The sequence below is a fragment of the Phacochoerus africanus genome, chromosome 8, assembly GCF_016906955.1.
Source record: "Phacochoerus africanus isolate WHEZ1 chromosome 8, ROS_Pafr_v1, whole genome shotgun sequence".
NCBI lineage: Eukaryota > Metazoa > Chordata > Mammalia > Artiodactyla > Suidae > Phacochoerus > Phacochoerus africanus.
In genome coordinates, this window is record NC_062551.1 from 19,152,241 (window position 1) to 19,174,357 (window position 22,117).

Sequence of the window (22,117 nt, forward strand, 5' to 3'; positions counted from 1 at the left end):
AGCCTTTTATCTCGACTTTCTGTTAACCTCTCAGCAGTAGCTATTCCAAATTTCATTCCATTCTCTCCTTTATCCTTTATAGCACGCCTCTTGCACTCAGCAGACAATTTGATTCTTAATTTACTGAGATGACACAGGCTGTGGAGCAGGGACCCCCTCAGTGCTCTTCCTTTCTCTCCTCTGTAGGAGATTACTCTTCTTCTGCCCCCTAAATGCTGTCACCTGCCAAGTTCTATTTTAGGGCTTCTCTATGTAAGCTCCTGCCACCTTTTTGAGGCCTATTCAAACTTCTCTCTAGGGGGACTGTTTAGGGGACTTGGATTATTCTTTATCGTACATTGCCCCTGTGTGACACACACTGCCAGGCACTGGAGATGCAGAGATGAAGAGACCATAACCCACCCACCTCCGCAGAACTGGAGGTGATACGCTGAAGAGAACTGCATCTTCCTGCAGTGTCAGAAGTGCATGATCCAGACTTAGGAGTGAAAGGGAAAGGGTATACACCTATCACTCAAGCAAATTTTGCTAAGTACATGTAAAGTATTGTCATCCCTCAGTGTTTTGGGCCTTTGGTTCTAGAACTCCCCTGTCCCCTCTCAAAATCTGGATGCTCAATTCTTTTATATAAAATGACATAGGATTTGCATATAATCCACACACATCCACATAATTCAAATCATCTCTAGATTGCTTATAGTACTTAATACAATGTTTAATGTTATGTAAATATTTGCTGGGTGTGAGCAAATTTTTAAGTTTTGCTTTTTTGGAACTCCATGGACTTTTTTTTTTTTTTTTTCCAGTCTTCAGTTGGTTGAAGAACCCTTGGATAGGGAGGACTGACTGTCTTTTTGTTCCTCCATCAGTGTACAAACCTCATTAAAAGACATTATTGTTGGGAGTTCCCATTGTGGCTCAGTGAGTTAGGAACCTGACTAGTATCCATGAGGACTCAGGTTTGATTCCTGGCCTCCATGGGTGGGTTAAATATCCGGTGTTGCTATGGTTGTGGCATAGGCTGGCAGCTGCAGTGCCAATTCAACCCCTAGCTCGGAAACTTCCATATGCCATAGGTGCACCCCCTAAAAAGGAGAAAGAAAAAATATATATATAGTTAAAGGTCTTTTGTTGTCAGTGCAGTGGCTCAGGTTGCTGCTGTGTCATGGGTTTGATCCCTGGCCCAGGAACTTTCACATGCCAACCCCCCCACCCCCAAAAAAACCCCAAAAAACCCCCAAACAACCTACCCCCAAAACACTGTTATAGTATTCCTATGTATATTTAACCAGGTCTGTGTCAGTGGGCAATCCGTTTTATTTATCGTTTTTTGTTATAATGCTGCAATGAACATCCTTGTACATGTATCTTTGCTTACAACTGCACGCACTTCTGCAGCATGAATTTCTAGAAGTGTTTCTGTGGAGTCAAGGGCGTGTGCGTGTTTTACTAAGTCGCCTTCTAAATGGTTGAACCCAGTGGTGCCTTTTGAAGTAGGTTGAGGGTAGAAAACGTCGGAGCAGCCTGGCCTCCGAGCAGCAGGTGGCGCTCTGAGCGTGTCTCTGCGGAAGCGGCGGGACCGCGCTGAACGACTTCCGGTGGCGGCGTAGGCGCAGGCGCAGGGGCGCGAGCAGCAGAGCCGACCCCCAAGGCCCCGCGAGCAGTCTGGCGCGATGCCGTATGCCAACCAGCCAACTGTGCGGATCACCGAGCTCACCGACGAGAATGTCAAGTTCATTATCGAGAATACGGACCTGGCGTAAGGGTGCTGAGGGAAGGGGCTGGCGGCTTCAGAGTGCCCGGGGCCTTGGCTCTGGAGGGGCGGGGGTCTATCTTTCTTGAACTGGCCCCGGAGCCGGGGCTTTTGCTGTGGGAGCCGTGGGGCGCGGGGCCGGCTGTCGAGTCTGCGGTGCCCACACGCCGCTTGGTTTTCATTCCTTAGGGTGGCGAATTCTATCCGGAGGGTCTTCATCGCTGAGGTTCCCATAATAGGTAAGCGGCCCTCGCCTCCTCGTGGCCAGGGCCACCAGTTCCCCCACCTCCCCATACCTTGGCGTTCCCGACTCCAGCCTTGTTTGGGGCCCAGGATGGGGGCGCTGCGAAAACAGCAATGCTGGAGACTTGATCGGACCCCGTCCTCTTGGCCCAGGGCCACTGTGGTCCCCTCGCTGGCTCCCACGGGCCACTCAGTTCCACTCTTTGAGGTAAAGAGCACAGGTTCAGGAGTTTGCAGACTTGGGGTCGAATACTGTTTTCACTGTCTTTGTGAAACTTAGGCAAGTTATCAAACTGCTACAATTTTCTCTTAACATTCGGACGCTAATAGTAGTTATTAGGGTGACTTCAAGGATTAAGTGGGGTAACCCTATTAATTGCCTTGTATTTAGTGAGTGCTCAGTACCGGTAAATATCTTTTTATGAATCTCTTCCATCCACTGAGTTTACAGAGCTTATAAGTACCAGGCAGTGGTGCGAGGCACTGGGAATGCAGTCTGGTCATTATACCATAAACTGTGATATAGAGTTCCCGTCTTGGTGCTGTGGAGACGATTCCAACTAGTAACTATGAGGTTGTGGGTTCGATCCCTGGCCTCCATCAGTGGGTCGGGGATCTGGCATTTCGGTGAGCTGCGGTGTAGGTCTCAGACAGGGCTCGGATCCTGAGTAGCTGTGACTGTGGCATAGGCTGGCACCTGTAGCTCTGATTCAACCCCTAGCCTGGGAACTTCCATATGCTGCAGAGGTGGCCCTAAAAATCAGAGGGGGGAAAAAAAGCACTATGGATCATAAGTCTATGTTGTTTTTGTGAGATTTGTTTAACTTTGAGGTGTTCAGATAGTTTGTGTTCTTGGATTTGGTGATGGCGTGAATGGTAGACTAGAGTGCTTCCCACAGAAATAGTCAACTCAGAGAAACACCTTCCTGTAGTATTCTACAAGTCGCTGTTTTTCTGGGTGGTATAGGGTACTCCCTGTATCAAATCCACCTGAGCATGTTGGCATGTGGTTCTTGTTAAAGTGCAGCTTCCTGGGCCCCCCTCTAGAGCTGCAGAATCAGTCTCTGGCAGCCTGGCCTGGGTGTTTGCAATGTGGTAAGCATTAGATGATTTTTAAATCTGAAGAACCACTGTTCTTAAGCCTTCAGGTGAATTTGGTGGCTAAACTGCATATCTGCTTCTCTGCTTCCTTTATTTCTTTAGCAATTGACTGGGTTCAGATTGATGCCAATTCCTCAGTCCTTCACGACGAGTTCATTGCTCACAGGCTTGGTGAGTGCTGGGTTTGGAAAGTTAAAGGGCAGGGCAGGGGGGCTCTGCCGGTTTCAGGGGAGGAAGTCTCCTCACTCCCAAGGGGACTGCTGGCTTTTCCTTTGGCTTGGCCCCTTGACCTTGTTTAAACTGCTTCTCTCTGTCTTCCAGGATTAATCCCCCTCACCAGTGATGACATTGTGGACAAGCTGCAGTACTCCCGGGTATGCTGTGTGATTGCCTGGGAGGTCGGGGGTCAGGAATCGAGAGAGGCAGGGAACTCAAGTTCTCAAAGGGATTTTTCCTGACTCCTTGCTTGCAGCTTTTAGAAAGACAGTGTGGAGATGTTGTCTAGAGCCCAGGGCAGGCTATGTTCTTAAAATCTCATGGGGCCTCAGACTGACGAGGCTCCAGGGGCATCAAAGGGTTTCGAGAGCCCGCCACACGAGTGGATATACACCTGGATGCCCACTTACACCCAACAGGTGGAGCTGTTCCTCCTCAGCGTCTGATCTGTTCACATTCTGCTTTCCACAGCATCTCTTCCCAGGGGCAGGGGCTTAGGAGGCCAAAGGGCGGCAGCAGAAGGTTAGTGGGTGTGGACAGGGAGCAGAGGGGGTGAGAACTGTCCCACAGAGGAGCACACGAGGGACTGGGGTGCTGATGTCTGCCAGCTTTATGCCTTACTCCTAGGTTTTGCTAATTAAACATGGCTCCCTTCCTCTAGAGCCCTGTTTCTGCTCCTATGATGTGATAACAGGCTTAGAACTAGGGAGAGGGCAGGAAAGGATTAGGTTACCTGCATCTTTTCACCAGAGCTGCATTAGGTAACAGACACTTCCTTCTTGATGGCGATTCTAGTATTCCCAGGGGTGTGGTTTGTTTTTTTTTTTTTTGGTGGCTAATTTTGTAAATTTATGTTGTTTTTTTTTTTTTGTCTTTTTGCCTTTTCTAGGGCTGCTCCTGTGGAACATGGAGGTTCCCAGGCTAGGGGTCTAATCAGAGCTGTAGCCGCTGGCCTACACCACAGCCACAGCAACACAGGATCTGAGCTGCATCTGTGACCTACACCATAGCTCATGGCAACGCCGGATCCTTAACCCCCTGAGCAAGGCCAGGGATCAAACTTGCAACCTTATGGTTCCTAGTCGGATTCATTAACCACTGAGCCACGAGGGGATCTCCTATGTATTTTTAAATATTCAAACACACAGCAGAGTGTGAAGCAAATGTAACATAGTCATGCTCCCTCCAAAGCACTTTTCGCATTTTTCACACCATTTTGTTGCTTCACATCTCCAGATTTTTGTTTTTAAGAAGTAGAGCATCACATGTACTGGTAGGGACATTTGTACAACCAATCGAAGAGCAATTTGTCAACATCTTATATAAAGATATGAATCCCCTTATGACCTACAAATTCCATTGAATTCCATTTTTTGTAGTATTACATTTACTGAACAAAGATGGTATGGGTTTTTTTGTTTGTTTCTGAAAAGCTATAGAAAGGTTGAAGATAGACTACTTATTCTCTTTTCACCTATAATTTCCAGTTGTCAATATTTTGCTACTTGCTTTATTCTTCATATGTTATTTTTTCTCTATTTTCTGAGAGAATGTTGCAGAAATCGTGACACTTTTCCCCTAATTACATCAACATTCATGTCCTAAAAATAAGGTATTTTCCTGTGTAGGCACACTGTCATCATGCCTAAGAAATTTAGCGTTGGAAGTTCCCTTGCGACTGAGCCTGACCAGTATCCATGAGGACACAGTTCCATCCCTGGCCTCGATCACTGGGTTAAGGATCTGGTGTTGCTGTGAGCTGTGGTGTAGGTCGCTGACATGGATTCTGAGCTGCTGTGGCTGTGGTGTAAACCAGCAGCTGTAGCTCCACTTCAACCCCTAGCCTGGAAACTTCCACATGCCACTGGTGCGGCCCTAAAAAGCCAAATAAGGAGAAATCTAGCATCGATTTGTACTATCAATATACCGTCCAAATTCAGATTTTCCAAGTTATCCTCAAAATGTCCTAACTGGTTTTTGTCTGTGGGTCTGTGATCCAATCAAGATTGCATTTAGTTATTATACCTTTTTATTCTCTTGATCTCTCAGACTCCTTTTTTTTATTATACCTTTTTTTTTGAGATTGAATACTTTTAATTTCATATTTCTAAGAATGATGCAGTCTTGAGGGCCTAGGCTGTCTTCCTGCCTCAGCAGTGTGTGATTGCAAATTGACCAGGTGTGGGCCCTAGTTCTTCCTCATTGTCTTGAAAACAACAAAAAGTAGGTTGGATTTTCTTCACTGTTAGGAAGTGGGAAGCTTTGCTTGATTACATTCTAGTAACTCTTTTTGCCTGAGGTTAAATGGTAGCAGCTCGTCTCTAACACGGGAATGTTTAAGAATCAGTGTAAAGAATGGCACACTTGAGAGTTAATGAAGCTGAGTGATGGTTACATAGTGACAGTCTCTTAAGTCTTCTCTGCTTCTCTGAATGTATGAAAATTTCCATAAATTCATACATTACCTGTGACTTTTTTTTTTTTTTAGAGAAAGTCTGTAGTTTGGAACTTAAAAGATAGGTTTTTTCTTGTTCCCTGGATTATTTCCTTTTAAATGGTGATGGCTTTCCTAAGCCAGTCACTTAGCTTGTGGGACACAGAGCTGTGCAGGATGAAAGCTGCCTCCTCTCTCAGTGCCTTGGTTCTAGAAGAAGAGTGCTCCGAGGGTAGGGTGAGATGTTAGTGCATCTCCTGGTGGTGGCCTGGTGTTGCGCGGGGGGTGGACACGGCTGTCTCTGAGCTGGGACGAGCCTGCCCTTGAGCAGCCCGAGAATGGCGTGTGGGATGGACACAGCCCACGGGAGCCTGGAGGCTGTGTTCCACCCTCTCCCAGGGAAGGACCTTAAGGGACAGGGTATTAGAAGCAGGGAGCCAGGCCAGGATTCGCCATCTCTCTAGACTCACTCCTGCCTCTCTTCCCGCCTCAGGACTGCACCTGTGAGGAGTTCTGCCCCGAGTGCTCGGTGGAGTTCACCCTCGATGTGCGGTGCAACGAAGACCAGACGCGTCACGTCACATCCCGAGACCTCATCTCCAACAGCCCCCGGGTCATTCCGGTCAGCGACATCCTCCCTGCCCAGGGCCTTTGCTCTTCTCTTGGCTCCGAGTGGACCAGACTCGGGTGGCTCCATATAAAACACTGGCTTTCCCTGTGTGGCCCTCTGCCTTAACCTCAGCCTGGTGCCTGAAAGTGCTGATTCTGGAGTCTTGTCAGGGTGGGCAGAGCCATTGTTGGTGCTCTGGGCCCCGTGTCTCCCAAGGACCCTTTGAAGGCTGTGGTACTGTTTTGTTTTTTGTCTTTTCTCTTTTTAGGGCTGCACCCGAGGCATGTAGAGGTTTCCAGTCTAGGGGTCGAATCGGAGCTGTAGCCGCCAGCCTATACCATACCCGCAGCAACGCGGGATCCGAGCTGCATCTGTGACCTGCACCGCAGCTCATGGCAGTGCCAAATCCCCAACCAGCAGAGGTGCATGGGGACATTGAGCAGCAGCTAATAATGCCTGTTTGGGTTCCCTGCAGGTGACGTCCCGGAACCGAGATAATGACCCCAGTGACTACGTGGAGCAGGACGGTAAGGCGCCCAAGAGAGGCAGAGACCAGACCCAGCCTCTCGTGCTGCCTGGTCCTGCAGTGGCGGCGCGGGTCAAACTGCAGAGAACCAGGCCTCTGCTGGCCCTCGCCCAACTCTCCCCTCTCCCCGCAGACATCCTCATCGTCAAGCTGAGGAAGGGCCAGGAGCTGAGACTTCGCGCCTACGCCAAAAAGGGCTTTGGCAAGGAACACGCCAAGTGGAACCCCACTGCAGGGGTGGCTTTTGAATATGATCCCGACAATGCCCTGAGGCACACGGTGTACCCCAAGCCGGAGGAATGGTATGTTCCTGGTGGGAGTGAGGAGAGGCAGGCAGGTCAGGGTGGGCGGGTGTGGAAGTGGCTCCTGGCGACTGAGGTGGGGCACCTCACCATGAGACCTGGGCACCCTGAAAGCGGCCGCAGCAGCAACCCTGTGCTGATCTATGTCTGACCTCAGGCCAAAGAGTGAGTACTCGGAGCTGGATGAGGATGAGTCACAGGCGCCCTATGACCCCAACGGCAAGCCAGAGAGGTGAGTCCCTGACTTGGCACCTGAAGGTAGGGTGGTGCAGGCTCTTGAGTGCGGGAGGCCCCTTCGCTTCCTTCTCATTCCCGCCAGCTGAGGAGGGGCTGCTCACTGCTGAACCCCGCTCTGTGTACATCCCAGGCAGTTTATCGTCCCCCTCGTGGTCACCGTGAGAAAGGGGGGGGGCCCTTTTGTTATTCAGACTGTCCCTATTCTGATTTTCCACACCCAAAGAAAGATCAGCCTAGGATCAAAAACCTATGGCCCTTGGGAGTTCTCTTGGGGCACAGCAGGTTAAGGATGCAGCACTGCCATGACAGCGGCTTGGGTCACTGCTGTGGCGCAGGTTCAGTCCCTGGCCTGGGATCTTCCACATATGGTGGGGAGTGGCCCAAAACAAAAAACTTAAGTCCCAAAACTGACCAAAGGCTTAGAGTAAAAAGTACGAAAACGCTGGAGCAGGTGACGCTGCTTCCTTGATCTTCTGGCTGCCCTCAGTGTGGAATATGTACAGCAAACACACGAGCTTTGAGAGGCTCACAGTATCCTTTCCAGGTAGCTATGGCCTCCCTGAGGCCCTGCACAGTGCCCTGGGACCGCTGTTTGTAGGGGGTTAGAGGGAGGCAGTCCAGGGGCTGGAGTTCGTCTGGGGGAAAGGAGTCAGGACTCAGAAGGGAGGGAAGGGGTGGGCCTGTGGCCAGGGTGCGGGTGGCCAGGCTGCCTCATGGAGGCCTCTGACCGGACTCTCGCCTCTCAGGTTTTACTACAACGTGGAATCTTGTGGCTCTCTGCGCCCTGAAACCATTGTCCTCTCAGCACTTTCTGGATTAAAGAAGAAACTGAGTGACTTACAGACCCAATTAAGCCATGAGATCCAGAGTGACGTCCTGACCATAAACTAGCCGCAGCTCACCTGTCTCAGCAGAAACAGCTGTTGAATTTCAGGCCTCTCCTGAGACTTTTGCTCCTGGGGACTGGACAGCTGTTGCTCAAGCTTCCTGGCACACCTGCAGTACTGGCTAGAAAGGTAGCGGTGGGGGAGGGCAGGCCATCCCAGGCTGGCACCGTCGCAGGTTGCCGGGGGCGCCACTGCTGTCGGAGGTGGGAAAGTCTCCTGCATCCATTGAGCATCCGTGGCCCTGCCTGCTGCTGGGCAGTGGTGCTCTCCACAACACCCCTTCCGCCCCGTCGCCGAACGTGCCTCCAGGGGCCCTGGCGTTCCCTGGTTGAGAACTACTGAGCTGAACTCTCCTTTTCTGGTCAGTTCAGTGCTTTAGTTTGAATCCTTCCTGTCCACAAATTGGGATTTCACTCTTGTACCTCAGGCTTCTGTGTTAGGATTGACTCTAGAATTCTCAGGCCGCCTGCAGGTCCTTCCAGTCCCGGCCCTGGCCCGCGTACTGGCACTTCTCTCATATTCCCAGGAGTCCCTAACTTGAGACCCTTTGAGAACACTGTTAGACCCGGGCTGTCCCCCTCTCCCCATCAGTTATGAACTTAAACGACAGTGGCCCATTTATTTGTCAGGAGGGCAAGGGACTTAAGGAAAGGTTGGCCTTGCCCCCGGCTCAGCCTTAGAGGTAGGAACATACCCAAAGCAGTTAATTAGGCAGCCTGGCCAGAGAAGCCTGGAGAAAATCAGAGACCTAGTACAGAAAGGAAGGGATGTGTATGAGTTGTCTTTTAAAAGTTTTTATTTTTGGCAATAAAGAGCACAACGTCATCTCCTTCATGCGTCATCGTGCCACTACCTGTGAGCCAGTCAGCTCCGCCTCCCTCTCCGTGGCCTCGGGGCTCCCTTCAGGCTAGCTTACTCCTCTGGGTGGTGGGTCCCTGGGTCAGGTCCAGAGCTGAGCTGGCTGTGGCCACCTCCCTGGCTCCAGGGTTCTGGCGGAGGGGGCCTTTTGCTTTATCCTCCTCCTGCCACGACTTGAACAGTGGTTATTTACAAGGTCTATTCTCACAAATCAGAGTCCTAAAATATTAAAAACAAAAAACTCAACACACACGCAACCGCAGGTTTGATGTGAGTAGAAAGATAGCCCTTCTGCACGGTAGTCAATAAATACCAGCACTAGAAAATCAATTGCTTTAATTGCATTTCAGCAGGGAGCCTCAGCACCATGTGGGGAGGAGGAAGTGGGAAGGTCTTGGTTTCTGAGTACTTCTGACTGGCCGGGAGCCAGACGGGCAGAGGGGCTCCCCCTGCAGGGGCCCTGCCCACCCCGGTCAGTGAGAGGGCTGCGGGGTGCTCCCTCAGCGGCCTCCTGCAGCTTGGCCTTCCCTGCTGGCCTGGCCCTGGGGCAGGGACACGCTCGGGTCCGGCCATCCTCCCCCGGCTGAGGTAATCAGCACCCCCAACCCCAGGGTGTCTTCTCAGCCTACTAAGCAGGAAGGAGCCTGGGCAGAAACCATTTTAAAACCAGATTTTCACCTGAGGTGTCAACCAGATGTCACCTCTGCTTAAAACTCCAAGTGCAAGGCTGCCAAGTGGCACAATGTATGTTCGGATCCTTCCAGTGCCACTCTGTGGGCCCAGAGGGACTAAGAAGCCGCGTGCTGTCTCCACCCTGGCCTGCTTGGGAGAAGCCAGCAGCCAGAGCACCAGCTGGGAGTGCGGCTTGGCTGCCTCCTTTAGCCCTGGCAGCACAGGAGGGCTGGTACCTTGGGGGACAGGAAATAGCTGTTCACATTGAAAAACAGCCTTGACTGGGGCTTGGTCATGGGCTTAAAAAATGTATGTGGTGGCAGGGAGGGACAGAGAGGGGAAATCTTATTAATATAGAATATGTCATAAGCCATATATATTAAAATCATTAACAGTATACAGTCCTGTGGTAGCTCCAGCCCCTCACACATGCTCAGGTGGCATGGCCAGCCCTTTGCCTTGGTCCAGTCTCACCCTTGGGGACAAAGAAGGGACAGCTTGCTTCCTTCCTTCAGGCTCTTGGCCAACAGCCCCTCCAGCCGTCCACAATACGCGGTAAGTGGCCCCGCAGCAGGGGGCCCCAGCAGTCATCCGTGCACGCCGCTCTGCGGTCACTGGGATGGGGTCTTGGCCTCGCTGCTGTCCCCCTGGCTGGGCTTTGGCTTGAGCAGGATGAATCTGTTGAGGAGGTCTGTTTCTGAGCTGGCCTGGGCTGCCCCATACGCTTCACCTATGGACACAGGGTAGGTTGAAGACACGAGCCCAGGACAGAAGGCCCTGCGGACCCGCCCTGTCCTCCGCAGAGCCTCTGGCCGGTGGGTGTGGGGCACAGCAGTGACTCACCGGCATAGCTGGAGGCCTCGGCGATGTTCTGGGAACCTGTGATGTGGTGCCAGTAGGCACTGCGGGGCAGCATGGTAGTGGGCGTGCAGGGGTATGAGTAATGTTCAGTGCCCTTGTTGAGCAGCTGTGGGGCAGAGAAGGGGCAGTGGCTAAACCAGAGCAGCCGGCCCAAGACCCTGTCTGCCTCCTCCACACACCTGATAGCTGGGGGCTGCTGGCACGCTCTGCCCCCAGCCTGCCTGCCCACCAGCTCCCCCTTCCCGTGCTGAGCACGCCGCCTCACCCTCACGTTCTTTTCCATCTCCAGCAGGACCCGCTTGTGCTGCTCGGCAATGGCCAGGGTGGCACTGTGGACCCGCTGGTAAATCTGTTCTCCCTCCTGCGTCTGGAAGGTGTAGAGCCCTTCCCCAGCGTCACACATCCTAGGGACACAAGTAGCACAGAAGGCGAGGTGGTGGGGACTTCCCCGTATGTGTGCAGACGCCCAGTCAGGCTCTTCTGCGCCCCAGGCCCCGGTGGGAACAGGCAGGGCTGTCATCTGAGGGTCTGACCCCCCAGCTCAAATGTGCTGAATGTTTTCTGTGTGCCAGGTGGTAGTCTAAATGCTTTACTAGAATTAATCCACTTCAACCATTTTACAGATGAGGAAACAGAGGCATTCAGAGGCTAAGTAACAACCAGAGTGACCCAGAGAATTACACAGAATTGCAGTCCAGGCAGGCTGGCTTGAGAGGTCACGCTATACCCAACCCTTACCATACTTGACCCAGCCTAGGAGGGAGGACCTGCTATGCCCTATGTGACAGGTGAGGAAATTGAGACTCAGATCCACTGTCCCAGAGCTAGTCAATGCCAGTGCCGGCATTGGACCGGAACCCGAGCAGCCTGACCTGCTAAACAGCTTCAGTTGACCTCCATCCCTTCACTTGTAAAACGGGGGTATTCTGTTTCCTCTCAGCACACTTAAGCTTCCAATACAGGGCCCAACACAAGTGGATGGCAGCCACTGTCAGAGCCATGGTTTCATGGCGGGGAGGCAGAGGGTCCTACCGGCCAGCCTCGAAGGTAAAGCGTGTGGCATCCCGGCCGTAGCGGCGCAGTGAGCAGAGGGGCCACGAGACGAGCTTCACGCGGGGGTTGTGTATGTCCCAGAGGTAGATGTTCTCGTGGGTGATCTGCAGCTTGCACTCGCCATACACGTCCAGGTTGGGGCAGGGCAGCAGGAAGACGTTGAAGCGGTCTGGATGGGAGCAGCCGAGTGGGCCTGGAGCTTTCTGAGGGGAGGCCTTCCCCCGGCCTCTCCCCACCCCCCCAACCCCACGCCAGCGCCAGGCCTCACCTGTCTGCTCACACTGCACTCCCGGGGCCAGGAGGTCCGGCTCTCCCAGACTGATGTCGTTGAGCCTCGATCCCAGACACTCCACCGAGAGTGTCTTGTACCACTCCTCTGCCTCCAGCTCTGGAGAACATGGGATCTCAACACGGGCCAGCTCAGGGCCCCGCCGCTGCCACCTCATGTGGTTCGGTTGGAGTTCTCCCGCCGTGTAAGGCAGCGGGCAAGGCCAGGGGATTCTGCGTGCCTGCCCACCTCGGTCTAGGGCCTGCTCCAATGGCGCCCTCCACCCCACGCGTCACACCCGCAGGGCTAGCCCTGCTCTGCCTCCGACCAACTGGCCCTTGACCAGCCCCCGGCCTGCAGCCCCAACCCCTCACCTGAGTCGCAGGTGAAGGTACGTGCCGAGTCATCAGTGAATATGATGGCCACCGCCTGTCTCTTGGTCTCCTTGGGGAGCCGTGTGACACACTTGACATTGCTGATCTCCGTCACCTGGGACAGCATCCATAAGGGACTCAGCCAGGCTGGAGAGCCTCCCGCTATATCCCCCACAGCTCTGCCACCCCCAGGAGGGTCCCCTTGGCTCTCAGGACTCTGAACAAATTGTCGCTGCTTACAGGTTGGGGGAGCTAGGGCCCAGGCCCCCTAACCTTGGGGCAGCCTCGGAGGCACACTGACTTCTCATCTGGATACTTCTCCAGCCGCTGGGGCCCCTTGCTGGAGGATTTCCGGAACACCAGCCAGCACCTCCGATAGATCTGTGGGGCAAGATGGCAGGGGGATCAGACCCCGGACCACTCCCACCCAGCCCAAGTGGCCCTGCAGTTACCCCTGCCTACCACTGGGGGCAGTAGCGCACAGCCTTCCAGGGAGCCGGGCCCAGGAGAAGACCGGGGAGCAGGGGACACCAGCCAGGCAAGGAGGCCCCTCCCCAGATTGAACAGGTAGTCATTTCTTGGCTCGTTCTGAAAGCCTGTTCCATAAAGGGCGCTCCTGAGTTACTGTTTACTATGAGCTCGACTCGGCTCAATATAAGCAACTAGCATTTATCAAGCACTTCCTATTTGTACTTTTTGTTAACACTCTCTGCAGTTAATCTCAGGGTCACTATTGATGTCGGTTCTATTATTATCTCCACTTTATAGACCGGGGAACTGAGGCACCCAAAAGTTGAGTAACAGCTAATGAATGGTAGAGCTGCTATTTAAAACCGGCTGCCTAGATCCAGGGCTGTCCTAGGAGCCCACGTGCTAAGGTTCTGCCCAGGGCTCCAGGAGCACCCATGACAGAGGCAGTGTCCTGGGGACAGGGATTAGGCCCTTGCCTGCTCCCAGCCTGCATGTCACTGCAGTCCTTATTCTTGTAGCTGGAGGCAGGCTTTTGATGTGGGAGACACCCCCTCTTGTCTCTAGGACCTTTCGCTCACCCTCTTCATTCTCTGACCAACCCTGGAGTTGAGGGAACCAGGGGGAGGCCCCTTGTTCCAGCTGGGAAACCAGAGGCTCTCAGAGGTGAAGGAGCAGAACCAAGAACCTGGGGTTATCCCAAAGCACAGTGCCTTGCCCCAACCATTGCCAGTGACCCTGTGCCTAAATCCGCCTAAATTCTCTATAGCTCAGGACTCCATCTGGGGAGTAAGGAGCCAGAGAGCAGGGAGCCAACTGCTCTCCAAGGCTACAGGGGCAAGCTGGCTCCTCAGACCCCCTCAGAGGCGGCCCCAGCCACCTGCCTGGGCTGCTGATTTCCTCCTAGCACGGCCCCCACAGCCCCCTCCCTCCCACCTCAGGCTCTCTCCCAGCCCAAAGCCTGGCTGGGGTGTGCCTGCTCTTTCAGCAAGCATTCCAGAGGCCTGGCCCAGCCATTCCCTAGGAATCGCTATGCTCCTCTCCCTGGCAAACGGCAGGGAGACTGAGGAGGGGCCCAGAGCAGAGGATGTGAAGGGGCCTCTGGGCCAAGCCCCCTCCCCTGCCCTGTACCCCTGATGGCTCAGGCAGGGTCCCAGGGTACGGTGAGCCCAGGCAGTCCCCATCTTAAGAAGCTACTCACAACCAGGCTATTTCTGGCTCCTGAGACTCTAGAAGCCATGTCTGTCCCTGTCGCTGTGACCCTGGCTCAGCCCCTGGCCTATCCACTTAAACCCCAGCAGACCTCAGCTTCCAGCTGAGGCGCTCCTTTAGGGCAGAAACTGCATTTTATTCTCAGAATCCTCACATCGCAGTAGCCTCGCTGACAGCTCTGCCGAACAAGTGAATGATCATGCGAAGGGACCGTGAATGAACGGCCCAACGAATGAATGCATGCCCTGGCAGCCTGGGCTCTGTGCAGCCTGCAGCGGCAGGAGGCCTGGGGGCCTGAGCACTCTGGTTGCCTGGTTACAGGATGGATGGATACACACACACACACACACACACACACACACACACACACACACACACACACACACACGGCCCCAGGGAGCCACTGTGCTCAAGAGCCCTCCTTCCCCACTTCTCCCAGGTCTTTGATCAGCGCTTCAGAAACACTCTGCCACAGCTCTGCCGGGAGGAAAGCCCTGGCAGGTAGGAGTCTGCTCCCTGTCGCCTTCTGCCCTTCCCCCTCACCTCTGTGCGCAGAGACAAGAATGGGTGGGTGGCCACAGCCCCTCACAGCAGGTCTGCAGTGAATTCCCCGAGTGGGGGGCCACTCCAGACTGGGCCTGGCCATGCTCCAGCTCCCCAACGCCCCCCTGGCTGTGCCCATCGTGGATTCCCAGGTCTCCCCAGGAATGGGCCTGGTTCTGAGCCCAAGTGGCGGCCCCAAGTGGCCCGCCTTCCTGGAAAGCTCTGCTCTGGACAGGGCCTCAGACCAGCTGGCCCCTGGGGACCTGATAGGTCTGGGCCCTCAGGAAGGAGGAGCCACACTAGCAGCCGGGCCCCCATCCCCTGGCCTCCCATCTCAGCCTTAGCTTTTCTCCTTGTTCGGTGCTCCTAGTGGGCACCCCCCCGTCTCGGGGCAAGAGCAAAGTGGCAGGTGGCCACCAGGGCCCAGGCTGGGATACAATCCACATCCAGGTAAGACCCCAAACATGCCCACCAGCTCAACTGCTGCCTGAGACGGGGGACGGAAGAGCCATTCTCCAGGGCCCTGGAGGTGGGGGCCACAGGAAGGCAAGGAGGGGCGAGAACCACCCTGCTCCAAGGCCAGTCTGGCTCTACCTGGTCCACCCAGCCAGGGAAGCCCAGTATCAGGGCCCTGCTCCTCCCCGACCCCACCCCCACCCCATCGAGGCCGTAGGGTAGGGGAAGAAGGGCAGGGCAGGGCACCCAGACTTGGGCAGCCTCAGTCCCGGGGGTTTCCTTCCTACTAGGAAGACCTCTCACTGGAGGAGGGGGGAGCATCAGGGAACAGAGGCAGCTCTTGGGACAATCTCACCAAGATCATTAAGTTGCTCTCTGGGGCCCCTGCTCATGCCTTTTGGGGGGGTTTCACCAGCAGGGGGTGGGAAAAGGGTGCACACCCCGCAGAGATGTGCCTGAGGCCTCATCTCCAAGCCTCCTGCCGCCTTCGACACGTGGAGGAAAGCAGCCTGTCCCAACGCCATGGCCATGCTGCCCAGGTTCTCATTCACAAACCGCAGACACGCCAGCTTCCGCACTCCTCACCCCACTGCCCTCCCCCCACAACCAACCGCTCTCCTTGAACACTTCCCCGGTACAAGCAACACCCAAAAGTCAAGAAATGCCCCACGCAAAAGGCAGTGGGTAGCTGGGGAGATGAGGCCGGGAGGAGGGGTGGAGAAACGGCGGCGATGGCAGGGGAAGTGAGGAGCTGGTCTCAGCTGGGACACAGCCTGGCATTTCCAGTCGCTGCCCTGGCGACAACTTCAACAATAGCAGGGGAGCCGCCTGCCCATCGGCTGCCACCGCTGGCCCAGCTGCTGGGATGCCAGCCAGCCCGGCTCAGGCGGGGGCTGCAGCAGGCAGAGCCAGGCCCAGGCACATGCCAGGCGGCCCGCCGGCCAGCAGCCTCGAGACCAGCAGTGCACGATGCCCGGCCACAGGCGGGCAGCCGCGCACCCCGACGCGCCGGGCGCCCGTCCCTCGGCAGGGTCCCTTGGAGGTGGCTCACCCCGAGCTTCCTGCTCTTCATCTTCACGTAGCCTTGCTTGACGATGTCGTTGAAATTGGTCGCCATGGTTTCCCCACCGGCTCTGGGGCTCCGGCCGGCGGAGGGGCGGGGAGGGGAGGGACACCCAGGTGGCCTCGGGCTTGGTGCCTCTGATCACCTGCTCGCGCCAGTCCGTCGGGGCTGCCGCACGGGCTGCTCCTCACCTCGCCCGCCTCAGCATTGTTCTAGCAGCTCCTTCGCCCCGTGCCTGCTGGAAATAAAAATGACAGGGAGATTAGACAGTGACATCTTTCTCTTCCCCGGCTGTCTCGCTCTTTTTTCCTTCCTCTTCCCACACTCCTCCCTCCCTCCCTCCGCCCGCCCTTCTTCCTTCCCTTCCCTCCCCACCCCAGGATGGCAGAACCATTCAGGAAAACCGAGGTGGAGGCAGCGAGGAGGAAAATGGTCCAGCCCAGTCCCCTCCCTCACGGCTGGGGCTGGCGGTTAACCCCTTCCTGGGAGGACTGGCTCTGGCTCCGGCCGGCCGTGGAGGTGGGGGGCAGAGGAAGGGAGGTGGCCAGGGAGCTGCGGTGGGGCCCTGCCTCCTGTTACAACTTTGGGGTAGACTCAGAGCCAGCCCCCTCCCAGGCACAGGAGCCTCCACGTAGGAAAGCCTTCCCGGAGATGAGGGCTCCCAGGAGATGGCACAATTCTGGGGACCCTCACGCTCCCCACTCCCCGACGTTAAAGACAATCTGCCTTGTGAGGCTCAGCACAGCCGGAGGAGTCCCTCTGCCCCCAGCCCCTCCACTACCTGGTTCTCCAGCCCAGGCGAGAGGCTGAGAATCAGCCCACTCCAAGCCCTGGAACTCCAGCAGCTCCCCTGGGTGCTGCTTCCTGGGTGGGAGGGCAGAGTCCAGCGGGGCGGGCCTCCGGATAAGCCTGAGGAATGTGCTGGGCAGACTGGAGGTGGCCACTGTGGGAGCAGACGCCTGGCCCTGGCGCTGGGAAGGCAGGGCTGGTCTGTGAGGGCGGGGTCTGGCCAGGACTCGCGGTGGCCGGTGTCCTGAGCATGCACGGGCCGGGGTTAATCACATGGAGAACTAGAAAGCACGTGGGCCTGGGGCAGAGGACACAGACGGCCCTCACCACCGAGGGGCGCCAAGGGAAGTCAACGTGGAATGGGTGCCCTCAGGGGCTCTGGGAATCAGGCAGGTCAGCCGATAACAAAGACTTGGGGGGGGGGCGGTTTGTCTCAGTGATGACCCAGTCCCACGTCCATTTTACAGATGCGGGGGTTGGGGGGAACTGCCCAGAGAAGATAAGAGACATGGCTAAGGTCACACAGCAAGGCCAGGGCTTAGCCAGGGACGAATGAGTATTTCGGGGGGGGGGGGGAGTGATAGATGTGGCCGAGGGAATGCCCTGCCACTTGGCTCTGGCTGTCTGCCATCACTTAAGCTTTCTCTGCCTTCTAGGCTCAAGGGCAGGGTTGTGCCAGCAACATGGCCCCCTGTGTCTCCAGAACTGCTGGGTGGGATTGGAGCAGCATTTCTAGCGTCAGTTTGTGCCGCCAGGACAGGGCCCTGGGGTGGCCAGGCTGCTGGAGCTGCCAGCCGTTTGGCATTAATTAATCTCCTGGAGGCCCGTCTGTTGAGCCCCTAACAAGGAACAGGTGTGTCTACCCCAGTGCCCACATGCAACAGGCAGAGGGACAGAGACGGGAAGGCTCCCTGCACCGCCCTGGACCCCCAGAGCCTCTTCCGCAGCCCTTGACAGCCTCCCCACCCACCCACTCCCTCTGTGCCAACCCCCTGGGGTCCAAGACCTTTCCACACCCAAGCGGTCTGCCTTCTTCTTACAAGGTCTGGTGTGGGAGCCCCTCCCTGGCACCAAGCCCCAACAGCCTTGCCACCCCAGCTCTGTCTCCACCGCCTGCCCTGGGGCACCCTGCCCCCACACCAAGGACCAGCTCTGTCAAATTCCCCTCCAGGATGGTCCAAAGCATGGAAGGCCCCTTTCAGAACATGCCTACTAGCTAAACATGGGGCCCCTGGGTTCATCCAAGGCAGCCCAGGATGTAGTCCCAGTGGAAAGGTAAATCTCAGGGGCAGGTGGTCCCGGGCAAGCCGCTTCATTTCTCAGTACCTCAATTTCCCCATCACTTAAGAAGAGAGGATAAATTCACCTATTTTAAATGAGGAAATGAATCCATGAGGCACCTGCCTGCCCACATTGGACCCAGAGCTCCTGCCTTGAAAACCCCAAGGGCTGTTTTGATTTCGAGAGCTGCTGCCCAGCCACGGGCCGTGAAATCACCCTAATCCAGCCTTCCACCTGCTCAGCGCAGACCTGTCCTTCCTGGCTCCCTCTGGGTAACTGCAGCCACCAAGCTCTCAGGGGCACCCCTGCCATATCTGTCCACAGGCCCACACCCTACCCCATACTCCAGACTCTTGAAGTAAAGTCACAGAAATTAACCGGTGGGAAGAGCAACCTTCCAGGGGAAGCTGGGTGGCAAAGGGCCTGGCAGCTCACTCTGGCCCGGAGTCACAGGTCATGCTGACCTTACTCTGTCCCTAATGAACATGCGAGAGCAAGACCCGGTCTGGGGCCTGAAGTGCCACAACAAAGGGGAGCCAGGGAGGCAGGAAGAGAGGGGGAAAGGCCAAGAGGTAGACTTACAAATTCGATGGCTAATGGGCTCATCCCAGAACCAACCCATCCCCCAGAGGGACTGTGTTAAACAAGAGAGGTGGGCCCCAGGCTGGGCCCATGCAGATCCAATGGGGCATCAAGGAATGGAGGGCAGCTGAGCTCAGCAGGCCAGGGGCTGGCCCACCGCACCGGGGGCCACTTTCCCCATCACTCCTGAACCATCACAAGCCTGCTAACCAGAGAGGACCTGTGGCTCGAGCCGTGAGCTTAGCTGTGAGCACCCAGGGAGGCTACGCAGGGGGCAGTAGCCCCCTCAACACTGCCGTGGGGAGCAGGGACCCCCCCTTCCTCCTCCTAACGGGGCATCAACGTGGCTGAGACAGTGCTCGCCCTGGACCAAGCCACCACTGGCTTCTCCAGAGAAAGAGCCGGACTCCAAAAGGTTCCCCTCTCCCAGGAAGGGCAGCTGTCCTCTGGGGAGGGGGCAGCAGACTCCCTGGTGCCCTGCAGAGGGGTAGGGAGGGGCCCCCTGCCCCTTGGGGTAATTGTCTAAGCAATTCCTCCCTGCACCTGGATTCTGCCTGGAAGCTTTGGCTCCAGAACAAACGCTACTTGCTACTCACTGCTGTTGGCAGCCAATGACTGAGCAGGAGCGGCTGCCTGCCTGGCTGGGCCTCCCCACCCCATGACAGATCGGATCTTATCAGGGCTTCAGGGACAGCCCTACCTGGACACTGTCTCGCTGATGTCTGGCTGTCTCCACCCCCCAGCAAAGATCCTATCGGAGGGATTCTCCCCAGCACCTGGGACATTTCCATCACCTGCCTGGTCCTTTTCTACCCCAGTGTGATTGTGATCAGGGGCCGGGAGGAGGTCCTCCTTTCCCTAGAGGGCCCCACCCCTGACCTCCGCCCATGCACATCCCAAACTGCCACCAGGTGCCACACTGCAGGTCCCAAGGTGGATGGCACAAGCAGATCAAACACCCAACTGGGCAGGGAAGACGGGTGGGAGGAGGGGACATCTGAACAGCCAGGGTCTCCTGGGCCCTCGGGATGGGAGAGTGGCGCTCCGCTCTCTCCGGGTCCCCCGGCCACCCCGGCTCGTCTCCCTGGCGCTGGCCTTCCTTCTGTTCCTCAACGTGCCTACCTCCTACCTACGCAGGACCACGACGCTTGGCTGTTCCCTGTCTAAAACACTGTTCCCTCGGATGGTCCAAGGTTCATTTTACCGCACCCTTCAGGTCTCAGCGCGAAGGCCATCACTTCAGAGAGGTGTGCCTGACCATGCTGGCTAAGGGAGCCCCCTCGCCAGACTCCATCACAACAGCCAGTTGCACCTTCTCCACTCATCACTCTAGGATGTGCCTCCTTATCTGCGGATTTGCTACTCAGCCTCTGCCTGCCTCCAGCGCCCTAGAATGGCAGCTCCCTGATGGCTCGGCCTTGTCCGTCTAGTTCACAGCTCCACCCCAGCCCCCAGAATGTGCACGGTGCAGGCTAGGCGCCAGGTATTTGGGGACTGAAAGCATAATTCCCTCCAAGATGTGTTCTCCTCAGCCCTTCTCCCACCACCAGATCCACCTGGTCAGACCAGCTCAATTTCCAGAGCCGTGTGAGCAGCAGTGGGTTTCCATCTCCCTGGGCCTCAGACCCACAGCTGGGTTCAAAGCTGCCCTGGGGGAGACAGTGCTGCTGACACTGTGTCCAGGCCTGGCCAGGTGACCCCACCTCGGCCAGGATTGTTGGGTGAGGTCATGCCCAGCTCTGCTGCCCTGCATGGGAGGGAAGAGCTAGAAGCAGTCAGTGCCCAGGCTCAGATGCTGGCAACTGAGAGGGGGCACAGCTCCTGAGACCCATCCCAAGTGGGGGTGAGGAATGGCCTGCACTGGAGCCACAGCCCCTGAAAGGGGCAAGAAAGGTATCTGCCTGCACTAAACAATCCTGCCAGGCCCCTCACTGAACCTGATTCTCAGACCCTTACACACCCAACTCTCCACCCAAGTCTCCTGGTAACTGCCACACACCCATGGCTTGGAGCAGGCAGACTGCACAGAGGCCCTGCTCTGCCCATATCTCCCAGGTGCCCCGCCTCCACGCACGCCCCTTTGCAGGGACAGAAAAAGCACTTAACTGGAAGCAAGGCTTTGGCAGTCTGGGAGTCCTGGGGAAGAAAGTGGACAGGACCCCAGGACCAGGCGGAAAGAATCAAGAAAAGCAGGCAGCTAGCCGTGAGTTTTAAGTTGTAGGGTAGAAGCCATCTGCAGGTGTGGGCAATCGGGCAGCTGAACAAAGTATCTTGGAATTTGGTGGGGGGGCGCCTACGAGGACAGGAGGCCATGAGAGCAGGAAGGGTGGGAGGAGGATGGGGCTGTGATGCGCTGGGTTATGTCCCTTGGGGATGCCAGGCCCAGAGCCAGGAAGCACAGGGGCCTGGGCTTCTCCCATGGGTAGGTGGGGGGTAGGCGTGAGGTCAGGCCCCGACCTGGGCTTCCCTGGAGCGGAGAGCTGGGGAAGGTGGGGCTCAGGGCGCAGTTTCAGGGGCCAGGACTGGCTTTTGGAGGCGGACCCCTAAGGCCCCCCCGACACACGGCAGGAAGGTCCCACGGGCTTGGAGAATTCTCAGGTTGGAGTCGCCAAGGGTCTTGAGGACTCGGGCGCGGCCTAAGGACCCTTCTCCGCCTTGCGCCCCCCTAGTTACCTGGGCGCCGCGTCCCTGGCTGCGGGCTCTGGCTCGGCGGGCGACAGACCTGGCTCATGCCCGCGTCACAGCGGAGGCGGCGGGGCGGCGGCGGCGCCGGCTCCGGGCGGGGACGGCAAAGGAGGCGCGCCCGCCGACCGAGGCTCCGACAGGGACTCAGCGGCGCTGCCTCCGCCGCCGGGCTCCCGCCGCCCCGCCCCGCCCCGCCCCTCCGTCGTGCCCACCCCACCCCCGGCAGCCCGCCCCCGCCGTATTCCTCCGAGCCGAGGGACACGCACTTCCGCTCCTGCCTCCCCCATTGCCCCCCGCCCCATCCCCGCCGCCAATCCTCAGCTCGCCTCTACCGCCCTTTCAGGTCGCCCTCGGCTCAGCCTCATTGCCCTTCCTTGGGTCCCACGTCCCAATCTCAAAACGTCTCGCAGCCCCTGAAAGCTAAAACCCGCATCAGTTCCCAGCCCCCACCCCAAATTTCAACCCCTCCCCCAACTTCTACAGGAATCACACACACCCCCAATGCTTCTCTATCCCCTATTACCAGGGGCCAAGCCTTCCCCCACTCCTCCGCCCCCGCGCCTCCCCCGGTGACCTCCTTAGCACCCCCCAACACACACTGGTAGCTACATCAGAGCCTGTACCCTAGACTGTTAACTCCCCT

The 22,117-nt window shown here is 56.6% G+C and overlaps 2 protein-coding genes across 2 annotated transcripts; one reads left to right on the forward strand and one right to left on the reverse strand.

Annotated features, from left to right (window-relative positions):
- Nucleotides 1-1,578: 1,578 nt before the first annotated feature.
- On the forward strand, nt 1,579-9,138 carry POLR2C (RNA polymerase II subunit C). Its single transcript, XM_047789840.1, has 9 exons — nt 1,579-1,759; nt 1,943-1,992; nt 3,200-3,268; nt 3,419-3,471; nt 6,241-6,369; nt 6,833-6,884; nt 7,017-7,185; nt 7,343-7,417; nt 8,169-9,138. The coding sequence occupies exons 1-9, from the start codon at nt 1,674-1,676 to the stop codon at nt 8,311-8,313; spliced, it is 828 nt and encodes a 275-aa protein (XP_047645796.1). The 5' UTR covers nt 1,579-1,673; the 3' UTR covers nt 8,314-9,138.
- Nucleotides 9,088-21,598, reverse strand: DOK4 (docking protein 4). Its single transcript, XM_047789839.1, has 9 exons — nt 21,463-21,598; nt 16,126-16,375; nt 12,669-12,776; nt 12,396-12,510; nt 12,022-12,141; nt 11,733-11,922; nt 10,966-11,104; nt 10,683-10,806; nt 9,088-10,569 (listed from the first exon to the last, which is right to left on the reverse strand). The coding sequence occupies exons 2-9, from the start codon at nt 16,189-16,191 to the stop codon at nt 10,451-10,453; spliced, it is 981 nt and encodes a 326-aa protein (XP_047645795.1). The 5' UTR covers nt 16,192-16,375; nt 21,463-21,598; the 3' UTR covers nt 9,088-10,450.
- Nucleotides 21,599-22,117: the final 519 nt, after the last annotated feature.